Genomic DNA, 26471 nt, shown 5'->3' on the forward strand with positions numbered 1-26471 from the left:
TTTGTATTTAATGTATAATGAATTACTTCATTTTTGGTATGTAGCAAAAATGGTAACAGTTCAAGCATACATTCCTACTAACAAGAATGAATCTTAGCTGCCAGCTTGTTATGCATATAACAAATGTAATGCAAGGTGATAACTTAGTGTTTTGTTTCAAACGGGACAAACCATATAGTAAGAATTAAACCACATAGTAAGAATTATACTGGGAATAAAGTATTCCATTCTCTGAACTGCAATTAAGTCAAGTTATCTATAACCCACTACTAGTTTATATGTGTATCTTGTTTAATTTTCTTTCCCAGCTGGACTTTTCTGTCTAAAATAATGCCAAAGAATGTCAGAAATGCACTGAATTTACTTCAAATGAAGCTAAATAAAAGGACTATTTACTTTTTCCTTCATTTTTTCAATCTTTTTCACAGAGCTCCGTCTCTGGTGCCTTTCTTCTAGTCGAATATGAAAAACAGGGTCTCCTGACCTCCCAATCTGTTTTTCTTCTTGCTTCTCTGCCTCCTTCAGTTTGCTTTCTGCACTGATGCTCTCTGCATGATACATGTGGTATGTTTTCATGACCTGCAGAAAACAGAGTCAAAGGAGAGTTAGGACAAAATGAAAATACAAAGGTACCTACAGAAAAATCACAGGGTCTTTGAGTAAAACATTCTCTTATAAACATGGAGCTTGGATAAATTTCTTTGCCGACAGAGACTGAGGATTTCTGTTTGCATTTTAATTTTATGTTTATGTATCTAAAATTCTAAATGTTCATAGTGCTTTACCAAGCACTATGAATAAAGAGAAAGGTGATGGAGAACTAGTCATAATGTAAGCATGTGAGACCATCCCTCATCCTGTCTCATTTCTCCTCAGAAGGGCCTTGCATCACTGAAATGTCGTAATAGGCAATGGGGCAGTAAGCTATAAAATATTTCTCAAAAGTTTTGTAGAAATTTTTGGGGGGAGATTTTTTTCTTTGCTCTGACAGGAAAAAGCAAACTCTTTCTTCTTAAACTGCAGGATTCCTGTCCTTTAATTAAAACACAAACTAATGAGCAATAAAACTAAATTTATGTCAGTGCCATATCTATCTGACTCCTTCAGCGCTGACTTAAAGCTTGGCTGTTGACATTGAATGTTTGAAAGCAGAAGGACCCATTCACCACTGAGGAAAGAGGAAGAAAGAGGCAACAGGAAGGTTCTGTCTGGGAGCACATCTCCAGACAGCTGGACATCTGTCCACAGCCTGGGAAGAAGTAGCTACCAACTGTGCAGCGAGCAGACTGGGTGCAACCTAGCACCAGATGAGAGCTGGAGAAGGAGCCGCCTGATAAATGAGTTGTGAAGATGCTTTCCCCATAGTCCCCCAGTTAATACCTTTATCTTCCCCCTCCACACACACTGGCTCTGCAGTCAAGAGAGCTTGGGCTGCCAGCCTGCAAATACATGCTTGCACAGAGCACAAAGAGGGAGAAAGACTGATTCAGCCCATTCCTCCCTTTCTTCTTCAAGCAAGAAAAGCCTCAGCTTGAATATTGCATAGTGGGCAGCAAGCAACCAAAAACCACCTGCCTCTGCTGGGGAGGGCTGTCTCTGCCCACCTCCAGCACAGAAAGGCACTTTCCACCTTTCTCAGCCTTTTTTTTTCCCCCCTTCCTTTTGTTTATTGTCTTAAGTTTCAAGCAAGGAACGAAGCATGAAGGCCTCCTCTCTTCTTCATAGGGTGCCAGACTGCTTTCCCTGGTAGATGTTATCTTTGGGCTGAGGCCATGCAAGGCATTCACCTCCTCCAAAGGACACAGCCAAGGAGGAATCGGATGGGTTGTGTGCGTGTGACCCAGAGAGGAGACAAAATAGTCTGGGGGGCTGTCATGAAATATTTCCTAGAGAGAAGAGTACTTTTTGTAACTGAGTAGTTAGGCCAGCCTAAGGAGCATCCATAGAGTGGCAACACTGGGGACATTAAAGCTGGAGAGTGCAAATTTGCTGCAGCATGGCTTTGTGTGGATCGATACTAATGAACTGCATGCCCTGTCAGGTGATGGCTGAAATGAAAGAATGAAGCTTTCAGAGAACTGCAATTCTGCATAATCACATTATGCATAATCTTATACACCATAAGTATGTATGCCACTATTTAATACTGATGCCATGCTGTTGATACAACTGAAATAGGATTGATATTAAAAATGAAACAGGCAACTTTTCACTAACTTCCTGTAGCAAGGTAAATCAGTTGGAGACACACATCAAAAAGAGTGGCCTTGTTATTTTTTTTTTAAAAAACATGTGTTTACAGCTCTGTTAAAAAAAACCAAACTGCCTGGAGCAGTGTTCAGTGTTATTGCCACTGCTGCAACCTGAGAAGCACAGAAAGTGATATGGCTCTATTAAAAATTATGGGAAAACAACATTAAAAGTAAGGTTGTGCCCTTCTCTTTTGGCCTTTTTAGTCATTTTTTTTTAGTGCTTCTTTACAGAATCCTACAGGCATTTGCTTTTTTAATCTTTTGTGCTGTGTCAGCTCCAGAGGCTTTTCAGTTGGTGGGACAAGTCGAATTCATGTGTCTTACCACTTACGAAAGTTATTTACTTTGGTGTTCAGTTTTTCTGCGTGCAAAGAGGGCATAGTAATATCTCAGAGCTTCCTAACAGCACATCTCAAAGCATCTGACTTAAGTGGTGAAGGTGATTTGTTCTGCTTGACAAAAGCAGTAAGCACTGAGGTTTTTGAAGCATTTTTTCTGTGTGCCATGTAGCCCAGTGGATTAGGCATAAATGTCCTTCTGCAGCGGCTGTGACATTTCAGTCTTCCTCCCTGCTGAGTGAAGGACTACAAGTGTATCACTACCAGCTTTCACCAAGAAGCTCAGATGCCTCCATGCTGACTCTGCTAACCTCACATTGCTGAAGAGTATTTCTTCCTCTCATTGACTGCTTACAGCACATGCTGCCAATTCCAGTGTCTCACTGTACACCAACTGCATGTCAAGTGTTGTGTGAGGATGACATGGAGCTCACAGTCTCTATAGAGAACCAAGAAGTCTACTTGAAATCCATGTTCTTGCAACAAACTGCACTAAGTTCTTAGTACAAATGATTCCTAAGGTAACTAAAACTGAAGCAGCAGCCCTCCCCTTGGCAGTATACTCAGGGCTGGACAGTCCTACCCAAGCCATGCTGGTTTAGAAATCAATACAAACTATGTACAGAGCAGTGATCAGCCTATGCATTTGTCTCCTGTCCAGTTTGTTATGTTGACAGCACTGCTTATCTCATGCACTAGTGACATCATTATTTTTCAAGCCTCTGGGGGGGAAAGCTGACAGCTCCAGCCTTTTTTCATGATTCGTCAATGTTTTTTAAGAGCCAATATTGCAGCAGCTAAACTTAACCTGAAAAAGCATTATATAGACATGTATGGAAATAAATGTGAACAAGGGATTTGAGATTAGGGATCTGGCTTCCATGTATTTCAGTGCCCACTTCCTCAACAAATTAGCTTAGAATTTGCATGCTAAATTGCATATATGACTCTTGCCCTTAACATTATACCATCTTTTCTCCATGGAGTTTTTAAGACTTTTAGATACTGTAGAAGACAGAAACAGGCTTGCCTAATTCTTGTAGATTAACTGTATGAAGATTTACTGTATGAAGAGTACTGTGTGAAGAGTTGAGACCCACAGATCTCTGATCTGTGAATATGTAACAGATCCATAGATCTGTAATTCAAATGACAAATCATCTGATGAAATAAGCAATACTGCTTCTCAAATGTCCACCAAACTGTTGAACAATCGACTGTCCTGTGAGAGTATCCATCACTGAACTGACTTTAATTAGTCCCCAAAGTGCTTATTGATCAGTCATCACATATGCACTGAAAAGGGAGAGCAAGGTCGTAATTTTGCAGATGCTGAACTGTCATCATGACATGCTGCACTTCTCCACTGTAGTGAAAAAAGCATTGTTAAATGCATACTAGTCCCTTTCTAAAATGAAATGGTAGGTTTATCTCCTATTAATTTAGCAGGTTTATTCTGCAGATCCAGTGATGTATAAATATAGATTTCTGTCAGATAACTAAGTCAGACTACAAGCAGATGAAAAAGCCTGTGCTACCCAAACTGTGTGCTCTCCCACTTGTAGGTGACAGACTGTTCACTTAGTGATATAAATGTCTCGTTTTGTGTGCCAAATTTTCAGCATCACTCATAAGAGCTCAGCAAGTAGGCTTCGGGCAGAAGATAGCACTTATCATGGGGAAGAGCACATCAGAGTAAACCCTTAGATAATTATTTTATTTAAACCCACAATTGTTATCTGGGAAAATCCATCAACAAGATGTTAATTAGTGCTGTATTTCTGTAGGCTACAAGAGAAGAATGTTCTCATAGTAAGATGCTGGCTTTCTTTTTCTACAAGCATACTTTTCTAGAAAGCTTCTTAGTCCAACGTATTAAGACTGAATGCTACGAAGTTAAAATATATTGAAATTACCATGTGTTACCATGTGCTTAATTTTTATAATAAAACTGAGTAATTAAGAGCTTTTTCATAGTGTTTCTCAGGAAATTGGCATTTAACAGAACAGCAGTTCATCCCTGTTGCAATTACTGTGTCTGAACTGTTTCATAATTGTCTGCTAAGTCATGAGTTCTTATCAGAAGGTGCAGTTGCAAGAGATTCATTAAATCAGGTTAGGTACTACTTTCCCCAAAAAATAAGTAAAATCTTATGCCAACTTTACCACATCAATGGCTTCTAGCAGCTAAATAGGCTCAGTATTAGGTGTTTTCAGCACCCTGTTCACTTCCAAACCAACCTCTGTGGTTCCAGGAATTGTCACTGATATATTACTACCAATACAGAATTACTGATTTCACCTTCTCAGATCTCTGGTGTGCTACAGTAAATCGGATTTAAGTTTTCTATAGAGAATTCAGATTCTGTTTTATTTCAGCAAAGAAAAAAGAAAATTTGGCAGCAACTACCCTGAGAAATTAAACAGCCAAGATTTTTAAAGAGTGAGATAAAGCAATGGAAAATGCAAGCAGCACAGCAGTTCTGTCTTATTTAATATGAAATTGTTTGCTTTGGACTGTCCCTACTTTTTTATTTTTCTGAAAGCCTTCCATTTGCATTGCTTGTGAAAAGTGTGATGTCAGTTGGAGTAATTTGAAACACCTAGTGGGAGACATGAAGATGTATTTTTATGATGTGCATTGGTTTTCTACACCATTTTCCCCCATCCTTATTACCAGAACAGCTCTGTATTTTTAGCAAACTTGTCACCAAACTGATCCCTCTCTGACTCTTTTAGAGGTCATTTATGAATATGCCCTCACCCTTACATAAATCCAGTGGAGACCTCCCTCCATTGCAAGAAAAGACTGCCTACCTTCTGTTTCCTACCATTCCCAATCATTCAGACATTAACTGTCATATTCCAGTATTTGATCTGATAATACAAGATATTTTAGCTTTCCAGTAAAATGGAAGAAAGAGTTTGACTGGGGAGCTCTCTCTGTTGGAAAGATGATCTATTGTAAAATCAATAATCCGTTCCCTCTTTTAAGCAACATGTAAGAAGGTTTCTAAATCTCTTAGTTCACAAAAAACACCAACCCAAATCTCCTGCAGTTTTCAGTTTGACCAACTTTTTTACCCTGTAATTGTCAGAAATCTCTGTTTTGCGACCCCCACATAACCAAATGGGCTCCTCTCTCCCCATCCCCACTCACTCAAAAGGTAGGCCTTGTTCTAGTTTCGACAGTTTATATACTTAGGTAAAACATGGGACCAATTACCAGTCTACATTGCCTGAAAGTGTATTTGGGAGAGGAGTAAGAGAGGAATGCAGCAGCTGGGATGCTGCAGACCTGAAGACACTGACTGGCTGGCACAGCCAGGGAGAAGCCATACATAATTAAAAGTACTCGCCACTCATAATTTACTGAACTTGCAAAGATACGGACTGAAGCTTAGCTATTCAGTTCTTTTTAGTATGATGTTTTGAGTCATAATTTAAGAACCAGTGCATAAAATACTGAAAAATGAAAATATAGTTTAAAAATGCATTTTCACTAGTCATTTGAGTAACATGTAGAAAACATATGATTATGTAATGTAACATTTAAGAAAACCTTCTCTATGTGAAAAAGATGGAAACTGAAAAAGTAAAGTTGCCTTTACAAACTCCTGATTATTCCAGCAAAGTAAGCCTACTTTGCTCACAGGTTCTTAGAACATCTTCTGAAGCCTCAGTTCACCTGCTTCTCTTCTTATTTTTTCAACAATTCTGTACATGATGTGTAATTTTAATGAGGATTATACAACCCAAAGTCAACTCAAGGTAAGCTACTCCCAGGGAGTAAATGAAGACCTATGGTACAAATCTCGTATTTCCATGTTAATTCCTAGTAATGAAAAAAAGGAAAAAAAATTAATTCCATAAAGTGAAAGCAAGGAGAAAGGTCTCTTATTGGTGTGAATTTTTAAAGAACAGTAGGCATTTAATACTCCAAAGTGACTTTTTTTTTGGACATTTCATTGCAGTTCTGAGCTTTTAAAAATCAGTCAAAATGTTTGCTAGTCTCTCTCTCTCTCTCAAAAAAAGGCAGAGGTTCAAACTTCCACAAGTTAATAAATATCTTTGAGCAGGAAGTTTTTTAATTTGAAAATCTTCATAATGCACTCTTAGTGGAAGGTGGTGTGTTTCTTCAATTCCTCAGTGATCTCTTTATTTTTTTCTCTTAGAACAGTTTATTCTTTGCAAAATCTATGGCACTGCTTATTGATTTGTTTGATATAAAAAACGTCAAACCCAATGGACACAACTCCCTAACTACATCGGGTTTTAGATCTGGCCCTATGAACAGGTTAAAAAGGATTTTCTGAGGCAGAAGTGCAAGACTAGATTTCCAGAGCTGGGTCCCAAAGTCACCTTTTTTTCTGGCACCTTGATGACAGAGAAGACTAGGATGCCTGATACAGTGTTGTCACCTGAAGAAAAGTCAGTTGTTATTCTGATACTTAGTAGGCTGTGTTAGAACTCAGCCATTAAAAATATTTGGACCAAATCGGTAGCAATTCCTTTAAACATCCGATTTATTCTTCATCGTTCTAGATAAACTATGTTTGAGATACCTGGTGTTTGAGAAGTCTGAAAGCAGGTGTTATGAAGCCTCAGGTCTGTCTGGCGTGCTGGAGATGGGTGGGTACAGCCTCTCATCATTTAGGTTTGAATAAAACATTTAATCCAGCCCCTGACCACATAGCATTAGAGAAATCCTGGCAAGTAATATCTTAAACCTTGTCAGCAGAGCAAACAACATGTTGGCTTGAAAGAGTTAGTGTGGAGCAGCAGAACTACTGTGTGTGCCTGAATACTTCTGCCTAAGGAACCCATTCCTCATCTAAGGAGTATCAAGGAGTATAATTAAATTATAATTTCTTTTCATTGTATACACCTGTGTCTCAGCACAAACACTTCTTACTATTTCAGCTTTTAATGGTTTTAATTATCTTCTCTCATTCTCTTTAATACACTTTTACACACAACTGTTTGTTTTTTATTTCTGGAGGGTGACCTTAATTTACAAACCTTTCTTATAAGATAAAGAATGATGATAAGTAAACGGATTATTCCCTTCTTCACACACACCCTCGGTTCATTAAAAGCCCCAGTACTTTCCTTTCACTCAAAGGCTTTAGAGGTATTTATTTAAACTCCAATAAGGCTTCTCATTTTAACTATTTCTTAAAAAAAACCCAGAACTAAGTAATAGGGAGAGACTTCAATATTAGTATATTATTCACTGATTTGAAAATAATTTGCTTTCTTTTGGACACAAAGATATATCTCACAATAGTAAAAATGAATTTTTGTCTTCTTTCCATAAATCATGGGGCAAAGAGGAAGATGGCTTCTCCTTCTTGTAAGTGACTGAGAAACATACCTCCCAGACTTTAAAATTGTAGGTATTTGTTTTGGTAAGGCCACTGTGATTTTACTCTGTAAACAGTAAATGTCACACAGAATTAAAAGCTATGTGTGAGGTTTCCATGTGTCTAGATATCTTTCTACCTTTATGTATTGTCCTGGTTTCAGTCAGAATAGAGATAACTTTCTTTGGGCTGAGAGGGAGCACAGCTAGAGGCCTGAGCCTAGATCAGTCATTGGAGAATTCCATATCAGGTGATGTCATGCTCAGTATATAAAGGAAGAACATGCTCTCTCACTTCTGTTTTCCAGTCCCAGTGTGGTGGGATCTTTGGTGTGGTCAGGATCATTGCTGGAGATGGGCTGTGTACAGGCTGCCGGGTGGTGAGCAACTGCAGTGTATATTACCCATTTGGATTTCCTATTCTTACTGTAGTTTTGTTACTATTACTAATTTTTTTTGATTCAACCTACAGATTTTCTTCTTTTGTCCTTCCCCTATTTCACTGGTGGAAGGCTGAGGGTAGGAGTGAGGGTAAGAAACTGGCTGCGTGGTGATTGGCTACTGGCTGAGTTCAAACCAGAACAGTCTATTTTGGTGCTCAACGTGGGGCTTGAGGTTTGAGATAATAACAGATCGACAGATCAGGTCATGTCTGTTGCTTGGCTCCTTAAGATTTTATCACCATTATTTGCTGTACATAGTCCCCACCACCATAACTCAAAAATTTTGTTTTTGCTGTACTATGTAATGCTGATCTATGACATGATGCAGTTGTTGGTCCAGGGGTTATTTACAGTTGTGTTTGAGAATTACAGAAATTTCAAATATCCTTGGAATGTTGACATTAACATGGTTGTCATACTGCTAGGAACCAGTGTGTTCTGCATGTGGTTCAGGTTTTCTTCAGAGTTAAGAAACTATTGAAGCGTATCACCTTGAGATCTATCTCAAGGTTGGAGAATTATGAGTGGCTGGAGGTGTGGAGTAGCATGGGCAATTACCTAGAACAGTGGGCACCTCCAGTGTATTGGAACTTCACTCCTGAACAGGTACAGAATCCTGAAAAACTAGTAAAATATTTGGAAAAACTATGTTGTCACCTGGGTAACTGCAGAGAGGCACAGCTCACTGCAACATGCTGGGGCCCAGCCCATGCTCACCAAGTGCTATTAAACACTGTTCAGCACCCTCAAAAAGAAGGTCTCTGGATCTGGTTACAAAACAACAGACATTGCAGCCACTCCAAAGTCCACAACAGAAACTACAGCCACTACAACTGCAAGGACAGGCACTGCAGCTGAACCAGAGAACCAATCCATGATGGTGTCATTTGCTCCCATACATAAGCAGAAATACACAAGAAAATCCCCTCGTGGCATACAGGGTGATGATGAACCAGACCCATCACAATAACAGGAGGAGGAGGCAGAAGCAGTGATAGTCACCAAATCTTTATCCCTGAGCGAGTTGTAAGACATGCAAAAAGGGTGAACAATATCTGGCTCGCTGGGCCCATGACTCCTCAGGCCATCAGGGAAGAGATGCAACATACAGATGGGCTCGTGACCGAGGGGTGGACTTAACCATGGATGCTATTGCACGGGTAATCCATGAATGTGAGATGTGTGCTACAACAGAGCAAGTCAAATGGTTAAAGCCTATTTGGTATGGAGGACGATGGTTAAAATATAAATATGGGGAGGCCTGGCAGATTGATTGTATCAGCTTCCACAAACTTGGCAAGGCAAACACTATGTGCTTACAATGGTGGAAGCAGCCACTGGATGGTTGGAAACTTATGCTGTGCCCCATGCCACTGCCTGGAACACCGGTTTAGGCCTTGAGAAGAAAGTTTTGTGGTGGCATGGCATGCCAGAAAGAATGGAGACACATAATGGGACACATTTCTGAAACAACCTCATAGATGCTTGGGCCAAAGAACATGGTATTGAGTGGATATATCACATTCCCTACCATGCACCAGCCTCTGGGAAAATTGAGTGATACAATGGGTTCCTAAAAAACTACACTGAGAGCAATGGGTCGTGGATCTTTCAAACACTGGGACGTGCATTTAGCAAAAGCCACCTGGTTGGTCAATACCAGAGGATCTGTCAAGCAAACTGGCCTTGCTCAATTAAACCTCCTACATAATGTAGATGGGGATAAAGCCCCCATCGTGCACATTAAAAATATGCTGGGGAAGATAATCTGGGTTATTCCTGCACTGGGTAAAGGTAAACCCATGCATGGGATTACTTTTGCCCAAGGATCTGGGTGCACTTGGTGGGTAATGCAGAAGGATGGAGAAGTCCAACGTGTGCCTCAAGAGGAGTTGATTTTAGGTGAAAACAGCCAATGAACTGGACTGTCACATAACCCTGTTAGTGCAGTTGGTGCCCCGCAACATCCTCCTGCCACATCCAAAGCCTCCTGCTCCATCAACTGAGCCAACTCCACCTCATTCCTCCAGCCTTAAAGACTCTCAGAAGGAACAGAAAGGACAGAAGGAACCCAAAGTTATGGACTAAATGAACTTGGAAGACATTCTGGAAGGATGGCCCATAGACTGAATTATATCTGTGAGACCCGGGAAAAGGGATGGGGATTCCTTAGAATATATTTGGAACCTGAGCATAATATAAACGGTATGGAAAAATGGGTGGAGACTGTCCTGGTTTTGGCCAGGATAGTGTTAACTTTCCTTGGGCTGAGAGGGAGAACAGCTCCCTCTGTCCAGATTGATTACTGGAGTATTCCATATCATGTGACATCATGCTCAGTATATAAAGGAGATACATGCTTTCTCATTTCCATTTTCCGGCTGGCATGGCAGGATCTGTGGTGTGGTTGGGATTGCTGCTGGGAGTGGGCTGTGTACTGGTTGCCGAGTGGTGAGCAACTGTATTGTACATTAGCCCTTTGGACTTCTTATTGTTACTGTTGTTTTATTACTATTAACTACATTTTTTTGATTCAACCTATGAATTTTCTTCTTTTGTCCCTCCCCTGTTTCACCAGGGATGGGGCGGGGCGGGGAGGGGAGGAAGCGACTGGCTGCGAGGTGATTGGCTACTGGCTGAGTTCAAACCACTACATGTACTCAAGCACATACATTACAGAGATATGCTGATGATCATTCTAAAGATGCAGTCAATGGAACTGATGTTATTCTTCACCATATTGTCACTTTACTAAGAATGGGTTGTATCTGGCTAAACATGGGCATCTACAGCTGACCAATTCCTTTGCAATCAATGAAAAGCTGTTCAATGGAGTTAATGATTGCATCTGATCAGACAAAGGGGTCTGATCTCCCCATATTAGTTTTCTAGTGAATATAACTGGAATCTAGATGGCGAGCTATTTGTACTTACACTGAAGATGCCTGAAAAATAGGTGAAGTAAATTCCATCACAAGAAACTATTCTGCAGCGGTAATCTAATTCAAATTCTGCACATGCTCTGTATTCTACTAACTTCAAAAAACTATCTATTTTACAAACCCCTTAAATTCAGAGAAAGGAATTAGCATTCACTGGAAGCCCAAGCCCATGTAACTTAATATCTGAACAAATCTGTAGCCATCAGTGGGAAGCCATAGCACTAGAGCAAAGAAAAAGAGTGAAAATACCAAAATCCAGTCCTGCAGATTTTCACTGGTGATTAAGCAAAATATTTCAGCACATGCTTCACTGTTTTCCTACCTTGGGAGCACTGGCACTAATCCCATGCCTCACTAGGCACTGGGCTTATGCAACTGTTTAACTGAAACAAGACTGTATCTTCAGGTCTTACTCACCACTGAAGGCTCATTTGTGCAATAGCTTCTATAGTCACTGACCCCCTGTAGCTGTGTGAAATGTCTGCAGCTATCACTACTTTGCAGAAGCTGATCCCAGCATACTTCACTGACTACAGGCCTGAGCCAACAAGGTTTTGTGGTATTGCAACCTACAAAATTAGTAGTGATTTCAGAAAAAAAAATCCTGAAGAAAAGCCCTCAATACAAAATATAAAAGCGTTAGGTAGGTTTTAGGAATCTGTGTCCATAGATACAATCCAAAAGAACCCAGGACAGTGAGACGGGTCTAAATTTCTTTGGATCTTCTTTTTGTCACCTAAGTTCTTGAATTTAAATGTTCTTCAACCCATCCACTGATGGGTGCACAATTTTACCTAGGTCAAAAGAAAACCAGATAAGATGCACAGAAGTAATATTGACTAATCTCTCAAAACTGGTCTCTGATATCTTCCTAAACTTCCTTAAAACCACAAACTGTTTCTTGATATAGATATTGTGGGTTTTCTTCCCTGGTGTCCCAAATCTTGGGGCTAGGGAAGGGAGCCCTCTAAAGACTGTTATGCAGGGTACTGGAGCACAGATGTTTCAGTTCTTCCAGACAGAAGGGAGAATTCAGATGTCCAACTTCCTCAACCATAAGAAATCAACAGACTTTTGTAAGAGGTGGATGTCACCAGTTCCTCTTCATTGTAAAGCTATGTTTAAAACCAAAAGTAATTCTTGTTTTCTTCTTTGTCAGCACATATTCCCCCCCCAAACATTTTGGGGAATGTTTTTTAGGTAAACAAGACATCATCCTCTAGTAACAAGTTGTGTAGATGAGTTTCAAAGAGGAAAAAAAGTTCAGACTCACATTCTCTCAGATTTTCTAGTGGGTTAGCAACAGCTTGCCAGAATGCTTAGAGTGTTTATTTCTTGACCTCTCTGAATGGTATAGAAAGCCTACATAATCCTCTGTTTTTCTTCTTATTATTTACTTATCCCAGCCAGGGAGAGGGGAGGTCACATAAGTAACATTTACTGATTTTTACTGAGTATAGTCCATGAGTCAAATCAAGCAGACAGCAGCATGGACAAAAACAAGACAGAAAATGAAGAAGCGTTGCTCTTGTAAGCTCTAAGTAGAAATGCTTCATTAATAATCAACAAAACTTATAACATACTGGCTTAGCATAGTCTAGGGGGAAAACTGGTTGAAAGTAAGGAGTAATCCTGAAAGCATATGTATTGCAAACAAGTGAGTAGAGTCTTTCCAAAAGAGATAGTTTAGACTTGTGTAAAAAGACAAAAGTAAGCATCTCCACTGGGGGGTAACTTGCCAGATAAAAGAACACTTAAAGCTTATAGAAGTAGTTTGATACGGAATTTGTATAAGATAAGCTAAGTAAGTACTTACTGTGTAAAGCTCATTAAGTACTTTCATTAAGTCTTCATGAAGCTGAAACGCAATCTCTTTGCTCTGTAATTAAAAAGAAATCATTAGAAAAAGGCATGTAGAAACTGCAGCATACATTTGCTTCTTGATATTTCTACTCATTGTTCATCCTAGACAGTGAACACAGCATTGCTCATAAAGACACTGTTCCAACAGAATTACACTGCACTAAAAATAATGATTCAGGGATGCAGAGGTAGACAGATAACATCTGGACAGAAGACTTCTAAAAGGAAACCTAGAAGTAATTTGAGAAATTCTCCCATGAAGCATCAGGAAATTTGGTGCCAACAGAAAGGGTGAAGTTCAGGATTAATGTTATAAGCCTTTTCAATGGAACAAACTGTGCACTGTTTTATGACTGCAATGATATATACAAAAACTAAACCACGTGGAATGTGATATTCTAGAGGGACATCCTGCCCAATTTTTACATCTAGAATAGTCTTTGTTTCTCAGCACATGCAACTATCTAAATATTTGTGAAAGAAATAATTATGGCTCCTCTTTGAAACAGATACCCAACTGCATAATATTCCACAGAGTGGGCTGCTGAAACAGCTTTGTTTAGCTTTTCTGGACTGTGTCTTTACTTTCATTCTGACCCAGAAAAAAAGAGAAATGCTTAGCAGTAGTTATTAACGAAAGCAAGTATGTCAAAATAAGAGTATTTAATTGGAGTCTCATTCAAATATATTCCTTTGTTAGTTGTCCACAGCAGTTCAATCAGATGAAAATTGTGGCAACTGTGCAAGAGTTGAAGGCATTTGTACCACAGACTTTGGAAAACAGCTATAGAATAGAGCTACGGGACTTGGCAAACTGCCTGACTACATTTCTTCTGCAGTACTTAACACTGTAACATTCATGCTGAAAATGTCAGCCTTTTTTTTCCTGTGAATAAACTGATAATTAGCCCAGCTTCTACAAACTCCAACTTCATGATAGATAATGGTCTTAGCTATGAGAAGTACTTTGTATTTGTACAGAAGCCAAAGGAAAATCCTCAGGGACAACTCATCTCCAAAGCCGCTGACACACACTTGGCTATCACTAAAACACCTGCAGGAGTAATGGTTTCTGAATGAGAATTTCTAGTGCAATGCCCACGTATGAGTGGGAACCACACCACACATCCCACCCACTGCGTCTTCCAGAAGGATGAAACAGACACATACAGTATCTGGAACAGAAAATTTTGAATTTTTTCTCCTATTCCTACTGTCATACTTCTTACTCTAGGTAAGGAACCTGCTGTATCACTTAACAGTAATCACTCCCTTATATGCAAGATGATTTTTAACTGACAAGAAGCTAGAAATACAAATTAAAAAACACTTAAGTGAAATTCTTGTATTCCCAAGAGCATTAGCTGTAGTAGCTAAGGCACAGTGAGACAGATGCTCTGAAGCCGAGTCAAACAGAACTACTATGAAACTTTCCTAATTGCTTATACTTTTCAAAGTCTGGTGTTTTTCATGAGGTATGCTCTACTACTGAACTATCTAGAACATAAGGCTTACTTGTTCCATTTCTTTGCAAATAACAGATTATTTTCACCTAATATTAAGGAAAAAGATTGATATGCATAACAGTGCACAGAGTGCTTGTAAGGAATTGGAAAAGGATTGCAGATTTGCAAGCTGCTGTAGGGAAACACAGTAAAAGCTTTAGCAAAAATTCTGAATTGCTTTTCATTGCTTTACATTGGCACCCTGCCTTTAAAAGTCAGCAGCACAGCACTGACACAGCTTGCACATCTCATAGCTCCAAGAAGTGGAGGCCACCTGTTTTATCTTGGATAGCTGCTTCTATAGTGCTGAATATGAGCGGTCTGTTTTTAAATTACTTTAGCAGAAAGAAGGACAAAACATACAAATAAGATGGTTGACATTGACAGGAAGACGAAAGCGTACACTTGTGGGAAAAAACTGTAGATGAACTCCAGCTTCAAGCAATTTATATGTTTCAACTGTTGATCACTACCATCTCAAAACTGGTGGCAAACCAAGCTCTAAACACAGCAATACCAATTCTAAGGCAGCATGCCTTCAGCTAGCAGTGCAAAAATTTGTTTGAGGTGAGACAGAAAACCCCAAATCAATTTTCTCTTTATCATTTGCAGATTTTATTATAAGTAAAGCACACAACAGCTTATTGAAAGACACACCCTCCTTTTCTGCTCTTCAGTTAAACCTTAATGTGAATAGACACCAGATGAGTTGAGGATTTGGGGAATGATCACTATTTACAAGGACCCCTTTCTTTTTCCTCCTGTAGAGCTTTGTCCAGCACTGAAGCACAAGTAGTCCAGCCCTCCAGATTAACTCACCACCATGCATATATGATCTTCCCCAGGCAACAACACACTGATCAATGGTAAATTTTAAAGTAAATGGAAGATAATCACAGCAGAGAAAAGATGGAGATGGTTATAGGAAAGGACACTAGGCTTTAAAATGGGAAGCAAAAAGAGAGGGAGGGAGGTGATCAGTAAAAAGAGTAAAAATTAGATAGAGACAGCCTGGCAATGCCACATGATCACAGATGAGTCATCCTTCCACCAGGTCATCTGGGGACTCCAACCTGCAGAGGGTGCCTGTAGTGATGGATAACATGTCAGTTGCTGCCTCTTTCTTATGAAAGATTTTGTAGCAATTGTCCAATAAAAATCAGGAAATTTGGTTAACCTTAGCAGTATAAAAGGGATTTATTTTCAAGAACCAACACATTTTACATTATCATTTAAGAACAAGAAATACTGACTCGTGTCAAACAATACAGCTTTTAGTGTGTACTATAGCACGTTAAGAGCACCAGATAAGAAGTGCATTTATTTTCAGTGGTTAATGGCTCTCCTATTTCTCTTTTAGGCTACCTATTCCCTGCAGTAGTTCAGCACATTTGAATGGTGTGCTCCTCTAGAAGCCTATCCTCAGGGTAGCCAAACAACAGAATGTAAGACGCATCACACATTTTCCTGGAGCTGAGTTGATATCTCTAATAAGGCCATTAAAACCTGACAATCACTAAGGTGCTTCTTTATTCCCTGTGTCCTAGAGAAATGTATCAGCATCTATTAACCAAAAGAACAAAGAACATAATAAAAAAGTTAGAGCACATGCAAACTCTTGCTAAAAATATTATATATGCTACTAATCTGGTTCAAAGCATTAAGAGACAGTAGTGGATTTTTCACACCCATGCAACAGACAAGTAAGTGTACCTAAACTACCCTTTCCGTATGGGCTCAGCATTCAACACATCAGTGGCCCTACTGATGTTATAGAGATTTATATTTATAGATTAATCTTTGAGAAACTTAAAATTTTATTTCACATTAATCCCCCTTCATTGAAGTCTATAACAATTTTTTCATCCATTTCAGTTATAGCATAATTGAGCACCTAAACTTTACTCTTTTTTTTTTTTTTTTTTTAAACTGAAATTTAAGAGTCAGTTCAGTTCTTCCTGGAACTCTTTAGTGTCTGTATTTAGCACACACAGTGCTACTCTCAGTTACATCATTTAGGGAAAATATTTTGTGACTATTGCTTTTAAATGAGTCTGCTGCTGGTCCCTGGGGGAAGTGAAGTGCAAACTCTTCTTTTAAGGAGCTTTCATGAGCTGCAGTGACACTGACATAACCAACTCATAGTAAAATTTTGTCCCAGATTTGCCAGTCTATAGCAACAAATAGCTTTACTATCCTTTTAAACCTTTAAATGTTAAAGAAAACAATGAAAAAAAATCTCTGTATGTGCCACAATCTTTATAACATCAAATAGATTTGGCAGGCAGTCATATTCCTTGTTAATAGCAAGATTATGGAACTAAAATATTTATTGTGCTTGGCTTCTCCAGCATCTTTTACTGTAAACACTGGAAGATATGTTCATCTTGGCTCGTTATGATTTCTGTCCAAAGAAAATACATGTTTATAAATTATAAATATACAAATCTGCTTAAGGATTTTGTGGGTATGTGTTTATACAGTTGATTATTAATGCTGGGGTAACCAGAATCACTACATGAAATGTTCTGCATAATACTTTTCCTTTCTGCTTGACATTTTTCCTTATTACTTTATTCTTTAATTGTTCCCATGAGGCCATCTACCCTATCTGCCTGAAGAAACATGCAAGAATGCAAGGTTTGAACTCTGCTACTTTATGTTTGTAATTTTATATGCAGCATGAAGGCCAGGCATGAACAGCAATCTGTACTGCTTTTATATGCAACTAAAAAGAAGAGCTTAAGTGTCTACCTGGAACTATGAGGCCTGACATAATATCATCAGATAAATGCCACAAGATCTATGAACTAGATCCTACCTTTGTCCTGCGTTTAGTACATTTAAACAGATGCTGGCCCATCAGAACATCTAAGGTAGAACCAAATAGGGATCATTTCACCAAAGCAATTCAGATGTTGAGACAGATGCATAGATGCATCCAAAAGGAAGAACGAGCAGTGAGGAAGAACAGACAGTGAGACAAGGGCAAGGTACAAAGACCAAGGCGCAGCACCCCTCATCAGTACATTTCATATAGACCAACACTGGGTACTGCATACACATTTTACAGAAGGACTAGAGAAAGGAGTTGCTACAGACTTGTGATTTTGTGCTGCATCCCACATAGGAGACATCAGCAGGAGAGGAAACAAAACAATACTCTATTGGTAAGCATGGCCAGGAAATACGAATGTTGTTTGATCTTTTCATTACTGTAATTCAAGCTGGAACCAATCTTAGGACAGCATACAAACAGTAACCCTCTAGAAAATGCTGCGCTCACTTCATGGAAAAGTTTAATTTGAGGACCTACATGCCCACCAGAGAGATGGAAAAAAAGGAGATGGAAAAAGATGGAAAATAGCTGCAAGGACTACCACTGAGAAGCAGAATGGGCAGTCTCATCCTCTCGGGAGGAGACAGGGGGAGATAAAAGAGGGACAGAAAGAGCCAAGAAGTGACTTCACTGTTGTCTCCCTGTGTCTTGCTTGTGAGCAATGGGGCAATCCACTCTGAAACCTTTCCCCTTCTGCAACAGGGAGATTGGTGGTTCACAGCAGAACAATGGAGATCTCTGGTTATGGACTTGGTGTAGTTACTTTCCAGACTTGGAAGTGGAGCTAAAGCACCTCTGAAGATGCAGAAGTTGCTGCTGCAAGACTAAGGGAGAACTAAAACAAGATGATAATAGTGATGCATAACACTATTAGGTTAATAAACTGGAAGATATATAATTAAATCATATAATTATTGAATATAGAGAAGTTTGATTAACTGGTATTTGGAAATTACTTAGACATTAAGTGCTCCTTAATGTCTAAGTAATGCTGTGAGAGCCAATGGAGTACAGATATGTTAGATGGGTGTATTTCCTGCACTTGACCGTGAACTGCAGTAAGATATTAAGCATGCACTTGTTAGCCTTTATTTTTGAAATCTTCATATTACAACTGATCGTATTATTTACATTTATTACTTGAGAGAGGACACATATTTCACAGAACAGAATGATGAGACTCCAATGCAGAAGTATCTGCAGGATATGGTTTGTCTCTACTTTAATCTTAAATCTGTGAACAGTGAACAAATCCCACACACTTTCATAGGGATGACACCCATTGAGACTGATTATACATTTCTCCAACAGAATTTTATTCCAAATCCAATCTTTTTAAAAGTAACCTACAGAAAGTGACAAAAATAGTTAACTATTCTATTTGATGTTTAGAGATCTTCATCAAATTCCATGCCATTTTCTTTATGGAGAATACAATTTTGATGGAGGAGAGTGCTGGATGTCACTTTTCTCATTCTAAGTGCACCTTCTCTTTGCTCCTGTGACCTCCCTCCTGCAAGGGGGACTGCAGCACAGGACGTGTATTTTGCATCTAATCTCTTTCTGTTGCCTAGTGGACATCCATTAAACAGTTCTGCGACAGTTTGCGACATACCCCGAGTTAGACTGATCATTCACATCTGACAGAAATTATCACAGAATCATAGAATGGTTTGGGTTGGGAGGGATCTTTAAAGACCATTATGGTTGAAGCTGCCCATTTGGTCCAAACATAGACAGAGACATCTTATGTTCTTCATCAATAAAGCAAGACAATTTGCTAACAGCTTCATCTCCTGCGCAGGTCTTGGTTTTCTCTCTGTCCAACATGTTCACCTCATAACTCCCTTCTCTTTTCACAGAGGAGAAACTGGAGATTCATCATCATTCAAGGTATAATCAGTTCTGCAGCTGGGAACTAACAGCAAATAAATCACCAGTACTCTGTAGCAAGCACCCCAGCAAGAACTGTGCACACTGGGACTCAGTGGAAATACCAACCTTCTCCAACAAGTATTGATCCCTGACAGACTGTCCTAAAACTGTGCACCCAGAATCGATACTGATGAACAACCACTGTCATATTGAGGCCACATGCCCACTTACACCATGCTGAGGTGCCGCGTGTCTTCTTGCCACCCTCCCCCTCATATTGCCAGCCTGGCTTAGATCCCTTTACACAGCCTTTGGTGAGCTCACTCTGCCCATGCTTCACCTCAGCTAACAGCTGTTTGATGTGACACTATCACACTGTGTCAGCTGGCAAACCCTGCTAAAGGTACCATAGGGCTGTTGAGGATCTGGGCTTCATTGATGTGAGCTCCAGGTTATGCACAGCAGGACTCACTCCATTTCCTTTCTCTCCTTTCCCCTGTAGAAGATCCAAGTTAGGAATAAAAAAGCAAGAGCAGCTGCTTGCTCTTTTTCAAGAAAGCTATGTTAGAAAGAGAAAATTTGAAATGTTGCACATTCCTGGGCACAACATAGAGGAAAAAGATGAGTCTGTCATGAAGACGGGACAATATGCCTCCTGTTAATGCACTGAAAATGTCCATGTATTTTACTCCTTCTGAAACATAAACTGCAGCAATCTCCATTAGTAAGTTATGAGTGAATAAAGAAGAACACACATGTCTCCATAGAAAACTTTATCTAGATAATTTTGTACAGTCCATCTGGAGATAAGGGAAGGAAAGGCAAGATTTCCAGTGTAAAAGGACTGAACTATGTTGAAAGCAAACAGGTTAGTCTTATAATACATACCCAGTGAAGAAGAGATTTCTGAGATATGACACGAACAACTGAAAAGCTACTCCAGATTGAATACTGAAAAATTTCTACTGGTCCAAGCAAGTCTGAAATATCTTCACATAGACAGTACTGAAGCATGCTCAAATTGCTTTTCCTATTTTTTCAGCTTCTATAATAATCTTCCATGTTAGTAAGTTTAGTGGTTGTGAACTATAGTTTTATGCATCAGACATATTATATGAACAGACCATTACTGAGAAACTATAAATTTCAACTCTCTGTTACAGGTTTTAATGCACACCAAGACATTTGATTCATGTTTTTACTTTTTTTATCCTCCAAGTACAACCTGTGTGCTCCCTAAATGATTCTTCTCCCTATCCCAATGCTATATGTCTATGATTGTGGTCAGCTATATGTGAAATCAGTTCCCTATTTTGAAAACATTAATCTGGTACCCTTGCCATCATTCAGTCATACATTTTAAATTCTTTATTCATTTTGAACTCTTTTTTTTTTGTTTGTTTTTGCCTACCAGCATCACACAGTGACTGATGGGTATGCATTTATAATCTATTTTTATTTCAGAACATTATAACAACAGTGACTACAAACACATTGTGTAGATCTTGAATTAAGGCTGTCTACAGTGCTTGCTTAGCACTAGAGGGATTTATACATTGTATGTGTTATGAAAACACATAATGGGCACGTACAAGGACAAACATTTACAGATACAATGCTTAAATGATTTAATAGAAGTAGTTATGTTATCAAAAGTGTATGTTCATATTTAATATTGGGAAGGAAACACTTCTGGGAGAATTGCAGCATATGCTACTATCTTTATGCCAAGGCACTACAAGGCACACCCTTACTTTGGCTTGAATCTGTTTCTCTCATGATAGAGTTACAATGAAATACTGGTTTTACAAATAATTAATTAATACAGCATTACTATTTTGGAAGTCCTAAGTGAACGCTGTTTCCTTTCTGCATGGGTAGACAAGCATGCTTTTGAGAGAAGAACAGGTTTTTTCCCTTCCTTTTTGATATTTGCGATTCAGCTCTTAAGGTCACTAGCATATACAGCAGGTTCCCAGGCACTTCAGCACTAAGGATTTGCTCTGTGAGAACAGTCATGAAGAATTTATATGTGTGCTAAAACAGATTTTAGGCTACGTGTTATGAATCTTCTCCTCAAATGCTACCTATTAGGACACTTTTGCCTCTCTCATACATCTTACAAGCTCAGCTGGAGGACTGCAGGAGAGGTATTACCTTCTTGAACATTCTGGTGGAGTCTTCACTTATCTGCATGAACCGCATGATCACGTTGTTCAGGTAGATATCGCTCAATGTTGCATGGTCTTTGCTTTCTCTTCTCACTTGGTTCAGGAGTAAGTACCAGCAATTCACTGGCGACAAGAGGTTCTGGTCTTTCCTAAGAAGGAGGTACACACATGTATTATGTACAGAAATTAAAAAGTTATATTATTAACACAAACATCTCTCTGACATTTGCAGTCATAACTTGTTATGTAACAAGTGTGTGTGGCTGCTTCTGAACAGTAAGTCAATTCATTCTTGGAATAACTTGGGTTAGGGAAGCTTCAGATCACTTTCAAGACACATTCTACAAATCCCATGAGGCATGGATATAAAAATATAGAAAAAAGGATTCAGTACACTTCAAGTCACCTGAGAGTATAAAAAAAATCTTGCCACAAAGCTTACAGATGGAATACATGTAAATATTCAAAATCAATAAAGGTCACTGCTGAAAGAGTAACAGTAATTAATTTTTGACATTAGAAATAAACAAGAACTGCAAGAATAACCCAAATTCTTCATGAGCAAAATCGCATGTTTCACTGCAATGGATTTGTATAACTGCTATAAAAGTAGAAGGAAACATCACAAGCATACATATTCTGTGATCAGCATTCATAAACTCACAACACTCATAAATACACTGCTACTGTCAGTCCCAGATGGTTCAATTACAAATCAAACAGCATGACTGGACTTTTTCCACAGTGGTCCAGTTCTGAATTTCCTTGATAGACTTTTTGCATTGTAGGCCCACTCCAAGCTTTTAGTATTGCAAAAAGTGAAATCACAGATGAGTTCTCATTTCTTTTACACAAAGCAAAATAAAAATACATGTCGTTCAACAACTGTTTCACGGACAACAAAAAACTATTTATACAATTTGCCTTATGATTTTACAGAAATTTTAATTTCAAGTTTGCTTTGCAACTAAGTGCTCTAGAAACTTGCTGCTCTTTTTTTTCTTTTTTTTTTCCACTTTTTTGTGCAGAGATTCTCCTATAGTTAAACGGGTCAAGCCCATGAAAATAAAACAGCCAGAGGCGGTGATGAATTGAGGGATAAACTCCTTCAACTCTGTAAATTGTTCTAATAATTAACTATTCTCACTGTTAGAAATATACCTTTTAACTCCTCATCTAATTATCTACCTTTAGCTTTCACCCTCAGAATCAAAACAACAATGAATGATTAACAGCCAAAAGCCTTTTCTTAATCATTTGCTATGAATCAGAAGGGAGTTAAGGAAACTTCCCCATTTTGTTTGAGATGGACATCTTAACAGTGTTACTAACAGCAAGGAGCTTCAGGGTGTTGTCAGCCAAAATGAGCAGCTCTGAAGGTCCCTGCTGACATTACTTGGTTCTCACTGTTTCTGCATGCCCCAAAGCCAACACCTCACACCTTCCTGACTGTTCTGGGGGAATGGTGGGAAGAGCACAGTTAGTGACTTCTGCTGCAACCTCTTCTCAAAGCAGAGAATTGCAGAACAAAGCCAAAGGCAGGACTCCAGTCACAACCCTTGTGCACATCTGCCAGTCTGGATTTAGCATGTTTAAGAATGAGGAAAGATTTCTATGCACAAGGCAAAAAGATTATGCTACAAGCTGAATAAAAGCCAGGACGCTCTCTGAAGTGGTGACATATGCACACATTGGTTATTTCAGAGAATCACTGAATCACTTAACTGAATATTAAGAAATATATATTACTGCTCTTTGAACTCTGCAAGCTGTATTTGGATTAACCTTTTCTTTGCCAGATGTATCTGGAAAATACTTTTGTACTGAAATAAAAGCTTTATCTGTGTATCTCTAGCACAGCACTGGCTGGACAGTCAAAAAAGGCACTTATTTTCGGTTTTACAAACATAAAATATTGTTTTATGCACCTAAGCATAACAGGGCCAGGCAAATGCACTCATTAATCAACTCAAATCAAGAAAATAACCAGATGAGACTATGCCAGCAAGTAATGCATTTGAAATACTTTAGAAACCATGTTGTATGCATGTTTTGCCAGATACTACCTGACCACTTTTGTTTTGCACACAAATAACTATGCCGTGAAAGGGATATATTAAATTATAAGCAAGGCATAACATTCACATCATCTTCATTTCCAGGAAGAAGAAGGGTCAAAAGGCAGCACAAGTTCACATGCAACAACAAATAAAACCAGTTTTCTTTCTTAATGCCTTTTTTGCCAAAATTCTTGTCCTCTTTTTTGTAATGGTGATTGACCTTTATTTAGACACTTTCAAATCCTATCAACTCCACTGCAACAAATCAGCACACAGCTTTGAAGCCCTTTTGGGGCTCTGCATCTCTTCTAGATACTGGCGGTATTTTGGGTGGTTTAAATTCCATGTGGTAGATTAGGGATAAGATTTGTACAACTTACCTTTTAAGAAACTGAAACTACTTGTCAGAAGCTTATATTAATAATTGCAGAGGACCAAATCAACAAAACAGTATTTAGGCACGTGTTTACCTTCAACTGCAATGAGAATTGCTACGCTGCTAAACAGGGGTGGGAATTTTAAACGTGCCTTTGAAGCTGGGCTCAACCTAGCAGTACTCAAACCCAACAGAAGCAAAGAGTGGTATAGCCCTCCAGCACTGGCTAACATGGGGGCAAGGGGGAAGAAAATCTCTCTTACTTGTACTGCTGATGATCCTTTGTACTTCTTGTTTTTGCCATAAACCTCTCTGCCAGTTTTTCCAGATTTCTGGAATACTCCATCTCTATTTCCGATTTCTTGCGGAAGAAATCCTGCAGATCCTGAAGAAGCTGCACTCTCATTTCAGTCTGTTGCTCCAGGCATTTCTGCTGCTCGATGAGTTGAGCTCGGATCTCTAATGAAAGAAACACATATCCACTCAGGTCAGTGAAAGCAAATGAGAATCGAGTGTTACCAACCAAAATTACAAACACTCCAGCGTACTTCAGCCTTAGAGATACACCAGCTTGGATCTGTATTTCAGGTCCTGTGGTGGGATGCAACAGTGGCAGCTCTCACTTCTGCCACCATATGCTTATGCCTCAGCATTCTCTCACTCACTGTTAGTCTCACAAAGAGAGACTGTTAGTCAGGGGCTCAGGACTGCTGGGCTCATGTGAGCAGAAGACCTGCCTCCTCCTTCCTCTCTCATCCTCTTCCTGGCCTCTGGCATTAGCACACCTGTCTTGGAGTGATCTCCTTGCAGGAGGTGGTATGCAACCATTTGAGCAGCAGCTCCTTCTGCTGTCCTAAAAAAATGACGGGATAAACATGAAGCCTTTGGGTCAGGATCAGCCTGCTCACTGTCAGGTGGACCATACTGCTTGATATCATGTACACCATGGAAACAACCTTGTGATAAACTCTGGATGTATTATCCACCATAACTGTGCACAGATGAGCTTGTGTATTTGTCTTACCTCTGCCAGGGCGGAAACTAGTGTACTGTACATGCATTCACCACTATTTTACAGCAAATACAGAGAAAAAAGTGTACCTATATTTAGAAATAGCTATTTGAAAATTTGCAGAAGGTTCCAGAGTCTGTAGTGTATTTATTAACTTGAAACAAAATCCGTCAATTTAGAAGAGACTATATGCTCATGGTTATAATCTACAGTAACATGGGAAGACTTCTACATGTCTTCCCACTATCTGTTATATGCACAATTGCTATGTGGTAGGGTTTTTTTGTTTTGTTTTAGGGTTTTTTTTAAGCACTTTTATTTCTTGAGTGCTAAGCAGTTGATCACATTCTGGAAACACTTAGTCTAAAAACATCCCTCTGGTTCTTTAGAGAGACTGGTTCATTAGAGTTTTTGTCAGTTGCTGAGGCACAGTGTAATCCAATATTGTGGAGTAAACACAGGAGTAAACATTTTGTGACCATAATATATGTTTATATTTTTTAAACAGTTTAATGCTATAACAAGGACTTCTCAATAGCAAAACAACATGTCAGAAGCAATGTCCAGGTAAATACAAAATTTTTGTGAACTACTTGATTCCTAACCATGCTGTGGGCAAGATGATGTTGGAAATCTTAAATGCCTCACTGGTTTGAAAGAGAAAAGCATTGTAAAAACCACTACTAACATCACAGGGAACTGCAAATGAGTAAGTAGTAATAATACTGCAAAAAAATACCTGATGCAACTAGGAACTAATGCATCCTTAGTGATCATAAAGCAGGTATGAAGGCAGAGATCCACTCTGATGGGATTCAAATGTGTATAACTGAAACCAAGTAGTGTGAGCACAGAAAACTGTTAAGCCAATATATTTACTGGAGGAGGAAGACTCTGAAGTATTTTCTTCCAGATCTCTTTTGAGCTACCAGCTGCTGTGTTAATCATTAATGAGACCATCCATTTTTACAGTCTGGGAGGTGAACCAAAAAATTCATGGTTTAGTTTTCATTTCATTTCAAACCAGTTTGTTGGAAAAGGATCATGCCTCCAGCAAGGATAAGCCACTGCAGTACAACACTGTATCAATGACATTCATGTACATAGAGGAGAAAATCACATCAGAGCTGGAAGACTATTAACAGAAACAAAAACCCAAGACTGCTTTTATTGGTTGTCCATTATTTTTAATATTGCAATCACGGAAAATTCCTGCATATAGGAAACCAGTTGTACAGATTCACTGATCAGAAGCAGCAGTTTTGCCCATAAGTTGAAGTTTTCATAGAAAGCTAGAGCCACAGAGTGGTTTGGGTTGGAAGGGACCTTAAAGATCATCCAGTTCCAATGCCCCCGCCACAGGCAGGGACACCTTCCACTAGACCAGGTTGCTCAAAGCCCCGTCCAACCTGGCCTTGAACACTGCCAGG

At 39.1% G+C, this 26471-nt stretch overlaps 1 protein-coding gene across 2 annotated transcripts in view; it reads right to left on the minus strand.

Moving 5' to 3' along the window:
• Window positions 1-24484, minus strand: part of SRGAP1 (SLIT-ROBO Rho GTPase activating protein 1) — a 75888-nt gene extending 51404 nt beyond the window's left edge. For both annotated transcript variants that reach the window (XM_026863704.1, XM_026863693.1), the window contains exons 1-4: window positions 24293-24484; window positions 21580-21742; window positions 13157-13219; window positions 397-579 (exon numbers count right to left, since the gene is read on the minus strand). In XM_026863704.1, the coding sequence (XP_026719505.1) occupies window positions 397-579; window positions 13157-13219; window positions 21580-21742; window positions 24293-24435 (552 nt within the window). In that variant the 5' untranslated portion in view covers window positions 24436-24484. The remainder of the gene's footprint in view (window positions 1-396; window positions 580-13156; window positions 13220-21579; window positions 21743-24292) is intronic.
• Window positions 24485-26471: the final 1987 nt, after the last annotated feature.

Source organism: Athene cunicularia (assembly GCF_003259725.1).
Source record: "Athene cunicularia isolate RWA chromosome 1 unlocalized genomic scaffold, athCun1 chr1_part2, whole genome shotgun sequence".
Taxonomy (NCBI): domain Eukaryota; kingdom Metazoa; phylum Chordata; class Aves; order Strigiformes; family Strigidae; genus Athene; species Athene cunicularia.